Raw genomic sequence first — 18,734 nt, 5'->3', positions numbered from 1 at the left:
GGGGTTTCACCATGTTGGCCAGGCTGGTCTTGAACTCCTGACCTCAGGTGATCCACCCAACTCGGCCTCCCAAAGTGCTGGGATTACAGGCATGAGCCACCATGCCCAGCCCTTCCATCGAATCTTGATGAGGTATGTGTGATGGCTCCCACGTGACTTTTGGCTTTGGTGAATCATTCCCACTGGTAGCTGCTGTATGACGTTATGCTCCACCCTGTAGGGAATCTGGTTCTCTTTTAAAATTTATCAAAAACCAAGGCAAGAGTCCTGAACTGATCTCCCCAGACCGATGTTCACTTGGCTGGACTGCACCTCTCTCAACTCCAGAATTCCTTTCTCAAAAAGAAAGGGAATTAGCTTCAGCATCTTCCTATTTGGATGCCTGGCCTTTTCATTTGCCTAATGGGACTTGCCCATTTCTTAGTGATGAAAGATATCTAAAATCTGATGCCAGATCCTCCTTCTACTTGCCAGCTGAGGAACTATTAGACATTACTTAAAAAATGGTGGAGGGCAGCCATTTACACTAATCTTTTCTTTTTCAAAGATCCTCTGCAAATCCCTGTCTCTCAACTTGATGAGCCTCCAATCTTAAGATTGAAAATGACCTCCAGAGTTTATCTCATTTAGCAACTTGGGACCTTTGAACACTTTCCTAAGCCCCCTAATGTATGAACTATCATAATGTCAACACTTCAATATGCCTCAGGGATAAATATACCTCAGTTTGGCCCCATGATGCTAATGCTGTACCCAAAGAACAGAAAGAGGAGAGGAAAATTACTTCTGCCATTCATTTTCAGCCTCAGGATGATAAACTTGAAAAAGGTCCAGACAGGATATCTCCTATCACTGATTGGAAGGAATAATCTGTGTTCATCACAACTGTAGGACTGATGGCCATCAATGCTGTCAAATGGCTAAAATAAATGAGCTGGCCTTAGGCAGAGGTCCCCCTTTTTGGTCTCTATCTGGTTTCTTCAGGGGTAAAATGGAAGAAACAAGATTAAATGATAATATTAGGCTGAACCAAATAATACTGACAACATTCAACCATTTTGATCCATAAAAGTGGTAATTTCACATGGCTCAACCTAACAACGGTAACAATAATAAAAGCTAACAATTACCTAGCACTAACTCTGCGTCAGGTGCATTACAAACCTCATCTCCTTTAACGCACATGCCATCCATATTCAGTAGGTACTATTATTACCCACCCTGCCCCCAACAACCCCATATTTTACAAACAAGAAAATGGGAGCTCAGAGAGGTTAAGTGATTTGCCCAAAATCAAACAGCTTGAAAGGGGAAGAGATAAAATTTCAAGCACAATTCTATCTGATTCTACTGTCTCCTAAAATTACATTTAACTCTAAATTTCTGTACATACACTAAGGAAATAGCCCGATTTCTAGGCTAGAATACCAGCCTGGCTACCTGATTGATCCTTGACAACTTAAGAAAAAGGGACCTGAAAAGCAACCTCTCCTCAGGGTTTCAGTTAGACACTTGGGTGATTATAGGGTTTACATCCAGAGGCGTTTAGGGTCTCTCTCTGAATTTCTCAAGGCTCAATTACCAAAAATCACCACTAAGACTCCAAATGCCTAAGGCCCTTCCTTAGGAGGAACAAGAGGAAGCCAACAGTATGTAAAGGTGAACTCCAGTCTCACTGCTGGTAGTATCATTGGCTTCCACATTTAGAAGACCTCTTTTAAAATGCAAACACTTCTGACAAGCCTCAATTCTTCATCAATTAACGCCTAAGCCATAAGTAATACCTCAGCAAGCCAAGGGAGAGGAAGGCAGATAGCAAATTTCCCTCCAGACGAAGAGCATGTTCCATCCTGACTATTAAACTTTTATATACATTATTTTCTGTGTTCCGGCAAGCCAGGGAAACGAGTAAAGCCATACTTTATACGTAAGGAAACAAAGGCTCAGAGAGGTTAAGCACTTTATCCCGGGCTATAGAGTCAGTTAAGAGTGACAGTGCCAACCAGAAGCTAGTTCTCCTGACTCTTCCTGCCACCAAAGCTGCCTGAACTTGGTGCTTCTACAATTCACCAACGCAAAGCACTGTTGCTAATAACTTCTCATTCTGCCTACTCAAAATCCCGGAGAAACTCAACCCCAAACACCCAACCCCCTCGCCGTCGCCACCCTGCAACAAACACATACACACTGAAAGAAGGTATGAAAACATTAAAAAAAAAAAAAAAAAACAGTTGAATAAGATTATCATAAAGAACCTGAAATTATCCAAACCTATTAACAAAAATTCACTTATATCAGTTGACTAGAAATCTTGAAATTCTTCCTCCTTTTTCCTCAGGCATTATGGAACCCTCTATTCAAACACACCTGCCACTGACATCTTACTTTTTCACTTTCCATACGGCCATTTACTTTTACGCCACATAGTGCTTTTATAGCTATTTGTCCATGTGATTAGCAAGATGGTAAATGTAAAAATTCCCTGAAAAATGAAGTGTTATAGAGATACAAGGCGATATAGCTACAGACAGGAACACAGGAACAAATTTTAACAATAACGTAATTATTTATTGAGTACCTTAGAGAAAAAGATATCTAATATTTCCTGTCAAAGCAATCTCAATTGCATTTAATTGTCAAACAATTAGGAAATATTTTTAAGTGTTCACTTGTGTCAATAGTTGCTTCTGTAATTTCTCCAACTGAAATTTAAACACACCCTAAAATATAATTTCCACTTTGATATAAGATTAGAATTTGGCTTATTCTTGGCTCCAATTCATAGTGTTCACTTTACCTCATCAATGTAACATGTTGCAGAAAACTTACCTTATCTTGTTTGTCGCCAAAATGACTAAAATACCATAGACTACAATTTGGGCTGGCTCCCTCGGGTGGATTCCATGTCCATATTACTGTGCAGAGGTTTTCAACAGAGACACTCAAATTTGTCACAGGTGGTTGAGTTTCTGTTCAAATCAAGGACAAAAAAATGAATTTATCAACAGTATTGTTAATGGTTTGCTTAATAATTCTCCCAAGTTCTGGAGGGCAAGATAGTAATAGCTGAGTTAACAATATCTAACATATACTGGGCCAGGGACTATTCTAAATATTCTACACATATTAATCCATTTAATCCTCACAACAATCTTTGAGATAGGGACTAGTATTAGCCTCATGTTTTTTTGTTGTTGTTGTTGTTTGAGATAGAATCTTACTCTGTAACCCAGGCTGGAATGCAGTGGCACGATCTCAGCTCACTGCAGCCTCTGCCTCCTGGGGTGAAGTGATTCATCTAGCCTGTTACTGGTACTACAGGCACACGCCACCACGCCTGGCTAATTTTTGTAATTTTAGTAGAGATGGGTTTTCACCATGCTGGCTAGGCTGGTCTCGAACTCCTGAGCTCAAGTGATCCACCCGCCTCGGCCTCCCAAAGTGCTGGGATTACAGGTGTGAGCCACCGCGCCCGGCCTACTGGCCTCATGTTAAAGATGAGGCAACTAAGGCAACAGGCACGTGAAGTCATTTGTTCCATATACCATGGTTACAGTAAATGAGGCAGAGCTGGGACTGTCACTTGAAAAGTGTGGCCCCAAGGTCACATTCTTAACCACTTTCATAGAAAAGAGTGATATTCTTAAATACTAATATTTCCAAGTTGTCCTCTTCCAGGAATTTGGGGTTCCCTAACCTTGGGATACACACCTCACTCAACACAGACTGTTCAGGCTGGGCACGGTGGCTCACACCTGTAATCCTGGCACTTTGGGAGACCAAGTGGCTTGAGCCCAGGAGTTTGAGACCAGCCCAGGCAACATAGCAAAATCCCGTCTATACAAAAAAAGTTACAAAAGTTAGCCAAGCATGCTGGTACATGCCTATCGTCCCAGGTACTGGGGGGCTGAAGCAAAAGAATGACTTGAGCCCGGGAGTTTGAGGCTGCAGTGAGCCAAGATCATGCCACTGCATTCTAGCCTGGGTGACAGAGCAAGACAGCGTCTCAAAAACAATGACAACAACAACAAAAAACAGATTGTTCAAAATCTCAGCAGTTCTATAAGTAAGTTTAAGAAGCTCATCTTTAATTCTGCTTGCTAACATGACCTGGTAATTGTTTTTTTATAGCTTTTTCCAAAGAAGTACTGAGAAAGAGACTTAGCAGCCCTTGTTCCCCTGAGGTCTGACACTAAACAGCTAGAGCTAGAGCTTTGACTAATCTGAAGAGGGAAGAGAAACAGGAGGAACTGTGAAACATAATTTTAAACTTTCCTGAGAACTTCTCCTGAGACCAAGACTATCAAAATCATCCCCCAGAAACTGGGTGATGGGTGTGCAGGAACCCTCTGTCCTACCTTTGCAACTTTTCTGTCAACCAAAAATTATTTCAACATAGAAGTTTATTAAAGTTATTTGAAAATAATTCCCCCAAATTTTCTAAAGTGATGAACGGAATCATTATTAATTACTTAAGGATTATAGTAATAGTAATTTACCAAATGATAAGAGTTAAATCTTGTACTCTATGCACTAATACTTTGGAGTGCGTTGGGCCTGTTACATAATCAGCAATATTTATACTGTTACCTTCCTCTCTAACTGAGCAAAAAATTCCACTTGTCCCAAAACATCAAACTCACAGGCACTCTGTAGTTGAGTTTTCTCATAGCACTGACTTGGTCAGCAGTCTACAAAGGCCCTTGACCCTCAACATTCATTCCCTGGTGATTATTTAAAAGTCAGAAAACAGATGTTGACGAGGCTGTAGAAAACAGGGAATGCTTATACCCTGTTGGTGGAAATGCAAACAGGTTCCACCACTGTGGAAAGCAGTTTAGAGATTTCTCAAAGAACTTAAAATAGGCCGGGCACGGTGGTTTACGCCTATAATCCCAGCACTTTGGGAGGCTGAGGCGGGCAGATCACCTGAGACCGTGAGCTCGGGACCAGCCTGGACAACATAACAAAACCCCACCTCTACTAAAAACACAAAAATTAGCCAGGCATGGTGGTGTGCACCTGTAATACCAGAAACTCAGGGGGCTGTGGCATAAGAATCACTTGAACCCAGGAGGTGGAGGTTGCAGTGAGCCAAGATCGCACCACTGCATGCCAGCCTGAGCAACAGAGCAAGACTCTGTCTCAAAAAAAAAAAAAAGGACTTAAAATGGAACTACCATTCAGCCCAACAATTCCATTAGCTGATATATACCCAAAGGAAAATAACTCATTCTATCATAAAGACACATGCACCTGTATGTTCACTGCGGCACTATTCACAAAAGCAAGGACACGGAATTAACCTAAGGGCCCACCAACAGTGGATTGGATAAAGATAATGTGGCACATATACATCATGGAATACTATGCAGCCACAAAAAGAATGAAACCATGCCCTTTGCAGCAACATGGATGGAGCTGGAGGCCTTTATCCTAAGTGATTTAATGCAAGAATAGAAAACCAAATACCGCATGTTCTCACTTATAAATGGGTGTTAAACACTGAATACACATGATCATAAAGATGGAAACAACAGACACTGGGGATCACTAGACAGGGGAGGGAGGGAGGTGGGTTTGGGGGCCAAAGAACCACCTGTTGGGTACTATGGTTACAGCCTGAGTGATCAGATAGTTGGGACCCCAAGTCTCAGCATCATGCAGTTTACCCATGTAGCAAATCTGCACATGTACTCTCTAATCTATAATAAAATTTGAAATTAAAAAAAATCATTCCCTCTTCTAACTCTACTATCAATAGCTTTTCCCAAGGTCCAACTGTGAGAAGGAGCAGCCCACAGCAGGATAAGGCCTTGTGGAAGCAAAGAATTCCTATTGCACTGCATTAAAACTGAGCTAGTACCAGGAAGCACCAATGGCTCAGGCAACAGAGCTATAGTTAGGATGTTAAGTGATTAAAAGCATGTATGACTTTCCATTTTGGCCTTTCTAACACCATATCAATGATATTTTTGAAGACAAATCATTTGTCAGGTAGAGAGCCTCTAATAAAAACATTGTTCCTACTGGAGACTACTATTTACGGTAGGATTATCTGCCTTATTCTGCAGTTCCCAGACACACATCCAACATACCTAGTTTAGCACTTCCAGTGCTCTCCCTACCCGCCTACCTCCCACTCCCACACAAATATTAAAGCCCTGATAATAAAAATATACCTATTTGTGGTTCATTTCAATTGTACTCCAATTTTCAAGGTAATTTAAAACCTTTTAAAACCTACTTTAACCTCAGTTTTGAAATAAAACAATAGCCTGCCCTATATTCAACCTTTTAAATGGGATTAATATTTTCCCATCTGTTTTGAAGTGTCCTTTGGTCAGATCTTCTAACTAGTTTGCATTTTGGGCTTCTTGGAGCTATCTGCTATCCTTTTCTTTTTCTCTTCCGGTTCCCTCCATATCTTTTGATTTTTCTACTTCCTACACTTTAAACACACACACACATGGATTCTGGGAATATGGCAAGAGTAGGAAGTACCAGACATCTGTCTCCTCACCTAGATAACAATGGTAGTGGCAGAATCTGTTTGATGTAACAATTTTGGAAGACTGCAGAGTTATATTAGGAAACACTTATATTGAAGGCTTGCAATCTCCAAGGAAACGCTTGAACAACAAATTGCAATAAATTTCAATCAATGTCAGCTTTTACACAGTAGTAGCTGCCCATCCTTCATCCCCAACCCGACGGCAGGCAGCTGTGCACATGTTCCTGGAGCCCTCTGCCCACAGCTTGTGGGCTCTGTGGGCAAAAGTACTCTGTCCTCCAAATATCAGGGATTTGTATTCTGATTACTGATTGCTGCTTCTGATCACAGAGGTACAGACAAAGAGGCTGGCAGCCATTGTGGTTGCACCTATCCCCATTGTTGCAAGCCCTCCCTATCTAGCTAAAGTGATTTCCAGAAGATGTAAAAGAATGGCGCTCTTCCCTTGTCACCTCATTTTTCTCCTTTTCCACTTTTGGGAGCCAGGCATTAAAGATTAGAAATTCTAAAATGACGACAGAGGCTGGGCATGGTGACTCACGCCTATAATTCCAGCACTTTGGTAGGCCAAGGCAGGAGGATTACTTGAGGCCAGCAGTCAAAGACCAGCCCTGGCAACACTGCAAGATCCCATCTCTACCAAAACAATTTTTTGGTTTGTTTGTTTAAATTAGCTAGGTGTGGTGGCATGAATCTGTAGTTCCAGCTCCTCAGGAGACTGAAGTGGGAGGATCACTTGAGCCCAGGGATTCGAGGTTACAGTGAGCTATGATCACACCACTGCACTCTAGCCTGGGCAACAGAGCGAGACTAAGTCTCTCAGAAACAAAACAAAACAAAACAAAATGAAACAAAACTACATATACAGAGAAAAATAGAAAGTGACCACACATGCTCAGGGAAAGCCCAGAAAAAAACCTGAGAAGACTAAGTTTACACTTCAGGTTGATGCTCAACACACAGCCTACAATAATCAAAAAAATAAAAACAATACATAAAACAATAACAAAAAACAGCAAATCCTGGGGGAAGGGGGGAATCTGGTTTCCAGAGAAACCAGATTTAAATGTCCAGTTTTTAACAAAAAATCACAAGGCAGACAAAAAAACAAACACACAAACAAACAAACCAGGAAACTATGGCCCATTCAAAGAAAAAAAGTTAAACGACACCAAACCTGTCCCTGAAAAAGATCTGATGGCAAATACATTAAAGAAAGATTCTGAAACAAATATCTTCAGATGTTCACAGAACTAAAGGAAGATGTGGAGAGAGTCAAGAAAATGATATGTAAGCAAAATGAAAATACCAATAAAGAGACAGAAAACCTAAAAAGAGACCGAAAAGAAACTCTGGAGCAGAAAAGCACAACAACTGAAATGAAAAATTCACTAAAAAGAATCAAAGGTAGATTTGAGCAGGCAGAAGAAAGAATCAATAAACTTGAAATTAGGGCAATAAAAATTATTGAGTCCGAGGAACAGAAAGAAAAAAAGATTGAAGAAAAGTGAACAGAGTCTAAGAGACCTGTGGTATACTATCAGCAGACCAGTGTACGCATTATGGTGGTTCCAGGAGAAGAAAGAGAAAAGGAAAGAAAGAATATTTGAAAAAATAATGAGCCAGGTGTGGTGGCTCATCCCAGCACTTGGGGAGGCCAAGGCAGGCAGATCGCCTGGGTCCAGGAGTTCAAAACCAGCCTAGCCTACATGGCAATACCCCAGTTCTACTAAGAATACAAAAATTAGCTGAGTGTGGTGGTGCACATCTGTAATCCCAGCTACTTGGGTGGCTGAGGCAGGAGAATTGCTTGAACCCGGGAGGCAGAGGTTGCAGTGAGCTGAGATCACACCACTGCACTCCAGCCTGGGTGACAGAGTGAGACTCTGTCTCAAAATTAAAAAAAAAAAAAAGAAGAAGAAAAAGAAAAAGAAAGAAAGAAGAATGGATGATAACTTCCCAAATTTGATGAAAGGCGTAAATATAAACATTTAAAATTTAGATGATGCAGTGAAAGCAGTACTATTAGAAAAATTTTTAGCTATAAACACTTATATTTAGAAACAAGAAAGATCTCAAATCAGCAACCTTAACTTTACCACTTACGTAACTAGAAAAAGAACAAACTAATCTTTAACTATCATGAGGAAGGAAATAATGAAGATTAGACCAGAGATAAAAGAAAAAGGGAATAGAAAAATAGAGAAAATCAATGAAACTAAAAGTTTCTTGAAAAGATCAACAAAATGGACAAACCTTTAGCTAGATGGACTAATAAGAAAGAAGACTGAAATTACTAAAATCAAAAATGAAAATGAGTATTTCTCTAGAATCATTACTATTGACTCTAGAGAAATATAAAGGATTATAAGAGAGTACCACGAACAACGGTACACTAACAAATTGGACAGCCTAGATGAAACAGACACATTTCCAGAAAGACAAAACCACCAATACTAAATCACAAAGAAATAGGAAATCTCAATAGACCTATAAGTAGTAAGGAGATTGAATCAGTAATAAAAAATCTCCCAACAAAGAAAAGCCCTAGACCTGATGGCTTCACAGATAAAATTCTACCAAACATCTAAAGAACTAATACCAAATCTTCTCAAACTTCCTAACTCATTCTATGAGGCCAGCATTACCTGATACCAAAGCCAAAGATGCTACAAGAAAAGAAAACTATAGACCTATATGCCTTATGAACACTGATGTACAAATTCTCAACAAAATAGCAGTAAAGTGAATATAGGGGCATATCAAAAGGATTATAGACCATGACCAAGTGGGATTTATTCCGGGAATACAAAGATGTTTTAACATACAAAACTCGATCAATGTAATATACCACATTAACAGAATAAAGGGGAAAAAAACTACCTGATCTTCTCAATTGATACAGAAAAAGCATTAGACAAAATTTACCTCTCATGATAAAAACACTCAACAAACTAGAAGTATAAGGAAATTGACTTAAAAGTTATATATGAAAAACCCACAGCAAACATCACCCTTAATGGTGAAAGACTGAAAGCTTTTCCTTTAGGGTCAGGAATGAAACAAAGATGCCCACTTTCACCACTCCTATTCAACATAGTACTCGAAATTCCATCCAGAGCAATTAGGCAAGAAAAAGAGATAAAAGACATCCAGTTAAAATAAGGTGTAAAATTATCTCTGTTTGTAGATGATATGGAAACACATCCCATGTTCATGTATTAGAACACTTAATATTGTTAAGATGTCAATACTATCCAAAGTGATACATGGATTCAATTCAATGCATATCAAAATCTTAACGGCATAGTTTTGCAGAAATAGAAAAATCCATCCTAAAATTCTTATGAAACCTCAAGGAACTCTGAATAGCCAAACAGTCTTGCAATAGAAAAACAAAGCTGTAGGACTTAGACTTCCTGATTTCAGAACGTAATACAAAGCTGCAATAATCAAAACGGTGTGTACTGGCATAAAGATAGACATACTAATCAATGTAATAGAATAGACAGTCCAGAAATAAACCATCACATGTATGGTCAAATGATTTTTGACAAGAGTGCCAAGACCACTCAATGCGGACAATCTTTTCAACAAATGATGCTGGGAAAACTGGATATCCATATGAAAAAGAATGAAATTGGACCCTTACTTAATACCAAGTAAAAAAATAAACTCAAAATGGATCAGAGACCTAAATTGTAAGACTAAAACTATAAAACTTTTAGAAGAAAACATAAGACAAAAGCTTCACACCATTGGATTCAGTGACAATTTCTTGGATATGACACCAACAATGTAGGTAACAAAATTAAAAATTGATGAATCGGATTTCATGGAAAAAATTAAATGTGTGCATCAAAATATTCACAGAAAAAAAAATGACTCACAGCATGGAAAAATATGTGAAAATCATATATCTAATAAGGGATTAATATCCAGAATATAGAGAGGAGTCCTAAAACTCAACAATAAAAAAAAACTCAATTCAAAAATAGGCAAAGGCTTAAACAGATTTTTCACCAACAAAGATATGCAAATAGCCAATAAGCACATGAAGGTGTTCATCATCACTAATATTTAGGAAAATGCAAACCAAAACCACAATGAGATTTCACCTCACCCCCATTAGAATGGCTACTATCAAAAAATAGAAAATAAATGTTGGCAAGGATATGGAAAAATTCGAACCCCAGTGCACAGTTGGTGGAAATGTAAAATTTCACTATGGACAACAGTATGGTGGTTCCTCAAAAAAGTTAAAGATAGAATTACCATATGATACAGTAATTCCATGTCTGGGTATATACCCAAAGAAGTGAAAACAGGGTCTCAAAAAGATATTCTACACCTGAGTTCATAACAGTATTGTGAAATCGCTGAAACATGGAAGCAACCTACGTGTCCATCGACAGATAAATGGATAAGCAAAATGTGGTATATGCATACAATGGAATATTACTCAGCTTTTAAAAAGGAAAAATTCTGACATATGATACAACATGAACCATGAGGGCATTATGCTAACAGAAATAAGCCAGTCACAAAAAAGACAAATAGTATATCATTACATTCATATGAGATACTTAGAGTAGTCAAAATCATAGAGACAGAAAGTAGAATGGTGGTTGCCAGGGGTTAGGCGCAGGGGAAAATGGGGAGTAGTTGTTTAATGGGTGCAGAGTTTCAGTTTTGCAAGATAAAAAGAGTTATGGGGATGGATGGTGGTGATGGTTGCACAGCATTATGAATGTATTTAGTAACACTGAACTGTATACTTAAAAATGGTTAAGATGGTAAATTTTATGTTATGTGTATTTTATAGCAAAAAATTGAAAAAAATACAGGCACTGAAACTTTAAATATAATCTCCAAATGTTTAAATATATACAAATACATGTGAGCTGTGTGTGTGTACAACATGCCTAGATATATACACGAATAAGTGATGATTATACTACTCGTAAAGGTCTCTAACAGCTCTTCGTGGATAACTTCAACATAGTGTACTGTTTAAGAGCACAGACTCTGGAGCCTGACTGCCTGAGTTTATATCCCACCTCTACTACTTGCCAGCAGGCAAATTACTTAACCTCTCACTTTTCTTATCTCTAATATGAGGATAATAATAGTAACCTCTTGCAAAGGGTTATTATGAGGATTAAATGAGTTAATACAACCAATGTGCTTAGAACAGCGCCCACAGGCAGTAAGTGCTATGTGTTAGCTATCTGCTTTATTTCTTTAAGACAAAACAATTCTAAAGGGTTGCTTTCTTTTTTTTTTTTTTTTTTTTTTTTTTGAGACGGAGTCTCGCTCTGTCACCCAGGCTGGAGTGCGCTGGTGTGATCTCAGATCACTGCAAACTCTGCCTCCTGGGTTCAAGCGATTCTCCCACCTCAGCCTCCCGAGTAGCTGGGATTACAGGTGCGCACCACCATGCCTGGCTAATTTTTGTATTTTTAGTAGAGATAGGGTTTCGCCATGTTGGCCAGGCTGGTTTCGAACTCCTGACCTCAAGTGATCCACCCACCTCGGCCTCCCAAAGTGCTGGGATTACAGGCGTGAGCCACTGCGCCTGGCCAGGGTTGCTTTGGTTTTCTGTTGAATTTATATATGTCCCTGGCCTTTGAGACAGAACAAGTATCCCTTCTACCTGATAAGCTTCCCTTAGGCACCGAATTTCAACGATTTCTTGGGGATTGCACCACTGACTTCAGAAAAGGGAGTAGGAAAGGACCCAAGTATGTCTGTATCTAAACCTCAAATCCCAAGTCTGTACAGTCATGTAGCACAACATCCTATTTAAATTAAGAGTTAACACAATCTACTGTTTAATAAGAAGGCATTTTGCTTAGCTTATAGCTTTTGCTCTCGCCTGTCCAATCACAGCAGCTGGCAGAGGCATGCACATTTCGGGAAAAGTTAAGGAAATCACAAGAGTCATATATGAGTCATCTATCTCCTTCCCTTACATCCACTCAGGCATCAACTCCTGTTCGTTTTTTTTCTTGCAACATCTTTCTTAGTTACCCCAATCATGCAAATATACTCTGTTGTGCCCCACCAGGTGGGAAGATACCAGTAAGTCATGGTCCTGGACAGGAAGGGTTCACAGCACATTTTTCTAGTGGAGACCTGCAACCATAGATTCCTGTGTAGCTTCACACTCCAGGGGCTCCCCTACCCAGTCGTCTCCCTGCTTGCTTCCTCCTCCTGTGTTATTTTCCTCATGCTGTTCCGGACTCAGAGCTTTCAAGGGCAAATCAAGCTATTCTGCCTGGATTGACTTTACCAATGCACTCTCCTGCCAAGCCAGGCTCCTTCCTGACCACAAAGGAGCACCTTACCCTCGTTTCTGGGTCTCTGCTCCTGCTATTCCCCCCACCCGGAATAAATTCTCCACCCACTCATCCAGAAGATTTAGCTCAAGTTTTACCTCTTCCATAAAACTACCAACCTTCAGCTTTTTCTCTTTTGAATGCCTATAGTACTAGTTGTTTGGACCACACAGCCCAGCCACTATAAAGCCAGTCTCCAATGTACTGTCATTCGCTTCTTTTTTTTGTTTTGAGACAGTCTTGCTCTGTCGCCCAGGCTGGAGTGCAGTGGCCTGATCTTCGCCCACTGCAACCTCTGCCTCCCAGGATCAAATGAGTCTCATGCTTCGGCCTCCTGAGTAGCTGGGATTACAGGGATGTAATCCCACACTCGGCTAATTTTTGTATTTTTAGTAGAGACAGGGTTTTGCCATGTTGGCCATGCTCAAACTCCTGGCCTCAAGTGATCCACCCACCTCAGTCTCCTAAAGTGCTGGGATTACAGGCATGAGCCACTGCACCTGGCCTAATATAGTATCATTAGCTTCTTAACAAATGGCTTGCACATACTTTCGTGGGTCCCAAGCAGTCCTGCCCTGCTACCCTGGGAGGTGTTCAGCTAAAGACTCGTGTCTTTTCTGCTGGGCAGAAGCACAGAGTACAGTGGTTAAGGGCGTGGCCTCTGGAATCAGGCTGCCAGGGTTGGAAACCTAGCTCTTCCACTTTGCCAGCTATGAGAATTTGGGCAAGGGTCTTGGTCGCACTGTGCCTCAACTTTTTCGTGTGCAAAATGGGACTAATAGCAGCACCTACAGGTTATATTATTGGTAAAGATTAAATGAAATGGTACAAGTAAAGCAGTTAGAAAACTGCTGGGCATACATGCCATATACATATAATTAAGACATGCCACAGTGTGGGCCATTGAGTGGGACAGGTTAAACTAAGCTAGTAATCTAATCACTTTTATAAACACTCTGAGGATTAGAGCTGGAGGAGCTCTTAGAAGTTATGCAGTTCAACCTCCTCATTTCACAGATGAGAAAACTAACTGCAGCACAACAGAGAGGAAAGGACCAGCCCAGAACCACTAAAACTCAAGTCTCACTGGAAACATCTAATTTTTTCCCACCATATCTCAATGCAATTCTATCAATACTTTTAACGGGGAGAGAAGTTACTGTTTTCTAAAGAAGCAAGTTAACAACAAACCATTATACCTGATGTAAATGACGAGTTGATGGGTGCAGCACAGCAACATGGCACAAGTATACATATGTAACAAACCTGCACGTTATGCACATGTACCCTACAACTTAAAGTATAATAATAATAAATAAATTAAAAAACAACAACAACAACAACAACAAACCATTGTGACAAAACTGATGAAGTTGGGAGTTGCCACTATTGTCTAGATGGCCAGCTGTTGTTTCAGGTGTGTGTGGGAGTGAGTCTGTAGGAGGGAGGGTGCTGGAGTGGCACTGTGAAAATCAGGAGACTAATGAGATGGGTAACTTTAGACAAGTCCCTTCCCTTCTCTGGACTGCAATGTCCCCGTATGATTATGGAAATCAGGTGTCCCCAACTGAACTAGAGGCCCTTGTGGGGCAAGAATTTTGCTATACACTCTCAGGTTCTAAGTCAACCTAAAGAGCCTGGCTCAGTACTAAATAAGGCAGACACCTGAATAATTATTGACTGACAAGCTTCAAGTCTCCCTCAGGTCTCTACTCAAATGCCACCTTTCAGCAACATGTTTTCTTCTCGATCCACCCTTTTTACAATGGCAAATCCCTTCCCAGCTGCTGTGTTTTTCTCTACTTAGCACCCTCCGACATATCATATTTACCCCCACCCCCCCATATGTCTGAGGGCAGGGACCTGATCTGTTTTGCTCACTGCTGCATCCTCAGCCTCTAAAACACTGCCTGGCAGCATGTATTTTATTGACTGAATCCATAGAGGGCATCAAGGTTTCCTAATCAACATTTCAAGTTGGATTTCAAAGCACATTGGTAAAAACACACTAAGCATATGTAGGTGTTTGTGTCAATGTGATAATAAAACCTATACAGTTTGGGGCTTTCACTGTCACCAGAAACATACAGAAGGCCATTCCTTCCAGGAGCTGCTCCTAAGGAAGTCATTAACTCCCAAATTTTCACAACTGTCAGGTTGATTAGAAGTTACCAAACAGGGTGAGGGATACACAGGAACTCTCTGAACTATCTTTGCAACTTTTCCATAAATCTACAATTACTCTAAAATATAAGGTTTATTAAAGAGAGTGGGGCAGGGGGAGCATCTGGTGGGGGGATCATCTGCCGGGATGCTGTTCTGGGTTTCCCAAAGGATTTCTTCCACGCCAGAGGAGGTCATGATCGTCAGGTCCTTTTTCAACAAGGACTGAGATGTTTAGAGGTTCCCTTCAACTTCCACCCGCAAGAGCCACCCTTAGACAGTGGGGATTGGCGCGGCCTCCGGTAAAGAGCCCCAGCGCGTTCTCAGCTCGCCTGGACTTCGGTCGTGGTCCCCGCCTGCTCTGGCTCCTCATTTCCTCCGGGACTCACAGACGACATTCCGGGCGCTGACCCGCGGCCCTCTGACCCCGCGGGCATGTTTCGGGCCCCCCGCCCCTGCAAGCCTGGACGCCAGCCTCCTTGGCTCTTCCCGACGGCCCAAGGGAAGTGCGACGACAAGTCGCCGTCCTGCTACTTCGGTGCCGCCACCTCCGCCACACCCGGAGTTCGGGAAAACCCCGCAGCTCCCAGGTCCCACCTCGAACCGGCCCCAGTACAGGGCCCCAGAGACCCCGCGCGGGAAGCCGCAGCCGCCAAGCGCGGGGCCTCGCGAGGGCAGCCCCCAGCACCCACCCCAGCTTCGGCCCTCCGCCCGGCGGTGACCTCCCGGGCCTTTCATTCGTGACCCTCACCGCCCTCAGCCCTCGGGCCCAGAGGGTCGCACTCACCCGTGGGCGCGGCGCCCCCGCCCCCGCCGCCGGCGCAGAGCAGCAGCGCCCACAGCCCGCAGAGCCGCGCCGGCCGCTCCATGCAGCCTCTCGCCTCGGAGCCCGGCGGGGCTGGAGCCTCGGCAGTCCCCGCCTCCTTCGCTCCCTCTTCCACTTCCCGGCTCCGCCGCCCTGGAGGCTGGGGGCCGGCGCAGACGGGAAGGGCCGCCCCGCCCACCGGCCTCAGGTAACCTGAGCTGGCGAGAGCAGCAGGACAAGGCGGGGCGGTGCGCCGGCGGCTCTGGCAGCTCCTATGGCTCCTAGGGCTCCCAAGGCTCGACACCTGGCTCACCCGCAGCTCCCGGGTCCGGTCTCTGACCGAACAAAACTTCCTCCACCACGTCGCCGCCCAGTCCGGGCGCTACCCGGGCCCCCTCCCTCCGCGCGGCGGAGCCGGCGTCGCCGCTGCCTGCACACTTGCCGGGCCTCGGAAGCGCTAGGGGCTGTGCCCTGCCGGACACCAGGACCGAGTCATCTGCGGAAAACAGCCTTGGCCTGGGAATCTGGAAACGTGGCTTCCAGCCCTTGACCTATGAGCCTTTGTTTGCTAGCGCTGACTCCAGGGTTAGTAATACCAGCCCTACTTCACTGGGTGGACTTGGGGACCCTGGCAGCACTGTGCTTTGTGAAAAGGACAAAGGGCATATTTGAAAGCTGGCAATACATATTGTTGATTTTAAAAGGAACATTCCAAACATGAGGGAGGGTACCATACGTGCGTTTTTTAAAGCACACGACCAGCTTTCTACATATTTTTCAAGGGGTTGGGAGGTGAGTCAGAAGAATACACATTGATACTTGGGCGCCTATGAGGGTCAGTGAGGCTAGGAGGAAGGAAAACAAGAGTCCTTAGGAATTTCCTGCTGCTGCTGTCACAAATGACCACAAATTTAGTTTTATTTTATTACAGTTCTGGAGGTCAGAAGTGACACTGAGCTGAAATCAAGGTGTGGGCAGAGCTGTATTCCTTCGGGACATTCTAGGGGAGAATCTGTGTCTTCGACTTTTCCAGCTTCTAGAGGCTACCCACGTTCCTTGGCTTGTTGCGGAACCACTCAGACCTCTGCTTCCCTTGTCGTATCTGACTCTGACCCTCTTACTTCCCCTTTTCCCTTATAAAGACCCTTGTGATTAGATTAGGTCGACCAGATAATTCATAATAATCTCCCCATCTCAAAATCCTTGATTTAATCATAACTGAAAAGTCATTTTTGCTATGTGAGGTAACATATTCACAGGTGTTGGGGATCAGGATATGGAATCATGGGAGGGGGACATTATTCTATCACATTCTCCCAAAAAAGAGTCATGTCTAGATGGATGATGAGAACCATAATGAGGTGTATTTTGGCCGAATTAAGCCAATGCATATACCTGAAAACAGTTACAAAAAGTATACCAATAAAAATGCTGATAATATACCTAGTGTGGACCCCACCCAAAGGGCACAGGGATGTTTAACCTATTCAAAACAAAGGTTCCACTCTTGAAATAAAGGCCCTCAAATTCAATAAATATTTATGAAATCGTTCCAGGAACTGTAGAAGACACTCATCAAAAGCAAGCTCTGCTAACAGAAAGCTGCAGTCAGTTTGAGGGGCTGTGATAAGGGAAAGAACAAGGAATTGTGGGATACAAAAAGGGTGCCTTTTGGGAGGGAAGGAGCAAGGGAAGCTTCCAGGAGGAGGGCCTTACTGTGCTGAATCTCAGGATGTTGATTCTTGTGGCTAATGGTTCAGAATAAATTCCAGAATGCAGGCATGGTGGCATGCACCTGTAATCCGAGCTACTCTGGAGGCTGAGGTGGAAGGATCACCTGAGCCCAGGAGTTCAAAACCAGCCTAGGTTTGTAACAGTGAGACCCTGTTCTCAAAAAAAATAATAATAAATCCTGGCTTGCATATGTTATTGAACAAAATAATGTTTATGAAAACAGTTTGTAAAGTATCAAGGCCTGTAGAACTGAGAGATAGTGTCATTATTTCTAAATCCCTCCCACAGATAGGTCAGCCACTGTGTAACCCAAGACCTTTCCTCCCCCACCACCACAAACATATACACTTGTCGACGTTTGCTATAAACATTATACGATAAGTTTATAATAACGTTTCCAAAATGGTTATGTCATCTGCCTTTTAAGGAGTCTTTAGTTGGAACAGGAGCCCCTGGGGACTGGCTGAGTCCCATCATGGGCACTGCTTGGCATAGATTGACCAAGTGCTTAGTAAAACAGTAATGGTAGCAAATGATTAGAAAAATAGGGATTGCAACTTATCATGAGCTTCCAGAAAAGCCCTGAGAATTTGAACATTGTGAGGAAAAAAACAAAGGGCAATGTGGAGAGGGGAGAGACCTGATTTCTTTTCACCAAGACAGTTCTGGCCTGCTGGACTTAAGACTATATCATTACTTTCCCTTCTTCCCAACCCTAAAGATCATGCAACGATTTTTCAAATTTTTGGAAGGGTGTGGAAAGAGTCAGGAGTGCTGTTTCTTCAACATAAAACTTTTATTTGTAATCTCCACATACTGTGATTCAAAGAGCGTCTTGGACTGAATCAGACCACTGCCCTGGTCTGCAGGAAGAATGAAGACAGATAGAAGGCTTTCCAGGAACTGCAGTAGACAAGGAGCTTTCAGTTTGGCTTTGTGTAAATCAAAATCATGATGAGTCAACATCAAGTTTAACCCTTAGAGTCCTGATGACTTGGGTGTGAGACTACCAGTGGCCTTTCTTTCACTTTGGCCTGGGGTGGCCGGAGTTCTGTGCTGCCCTGTGTACCTAGGCCACTCCACTGAACTGTTCTGACCCTTGCCCTTCTCGCTAAGGCTTCATCCTTTTCTGTAACTGGAGGCTGAAAAGGGCATATGCAAGAAAATGTCTGGCAGG

The 18,734-nt window shown here is 42.5% G+C and overlaps 1 protein-coding gene and 1 long non-coding RNA gene across 7 annotated transcripts in view; one reads left to right on the top strand and one right to left on the bottom strand.

Moving 5' to 3' along the window:
• Nucleotides 1-15,918, bottom strand: part of IL13RA1 (interleukin 13 receptor subunit alpha 1) — a 65,402-nt gene extending 49,484 nt beyond the window's left edge. For all 6 annotated transcript variants that reach the window (XR_013413173.1, XM_077989512.1, XM_015128077.3 and 3 more), the window contains exons 1-2: nt 15,806-15,918; nt 2,830-2,969 (exon numbers count right to left, since the gene is read on the bottom strand). Coding sequence is in view for 5 of the 6 variants with exons in the window: in XM_077989512.1 (XP_077845638.1) it covers nt 2,830-2,969; nt 15,806-15,887 (222 nt within the window). In the remaining variant the exon portion in view is untranslated. The remainder of the gene's footprint in view (nt 1-2,829; nt 2,970-15,805) is intronic.
• A 119-nt stretch (nt 15,919-16,037) lies between these two features.
• On the top strand, nt 16,038-17,803 carry LOC114675089 (uncharacterized). Its single transcript, XR_003726189.2, has 2 exons — nt 16,038-16,408; nt 16,755-17,803. It is a non-coding gene; the product is annotated as an uncharacterized LOC114675089 (long non-coding RNA).
• The last annotated feature ends 931 nt before the right edge of the window (nt 17,804-18,734 follow it).

The sequence above is a fragment of the Macaca mulatta genome, chromosome X, assembly GCF_049350105.2.
Source record: "Macaca mulatta isolate MMU2019108-1 chromosome X, T2T-MMU8v2.0, whole genome shotgun sequence".
NCBI lineage: Eukaryota > Metazoa > Chordata > Mammalia > Primates > Cercopithecidae > Macaca > Macaca mulatta.
This window is presented reverse-complemented; position numbering and strand designations above follow the sequence as displayed.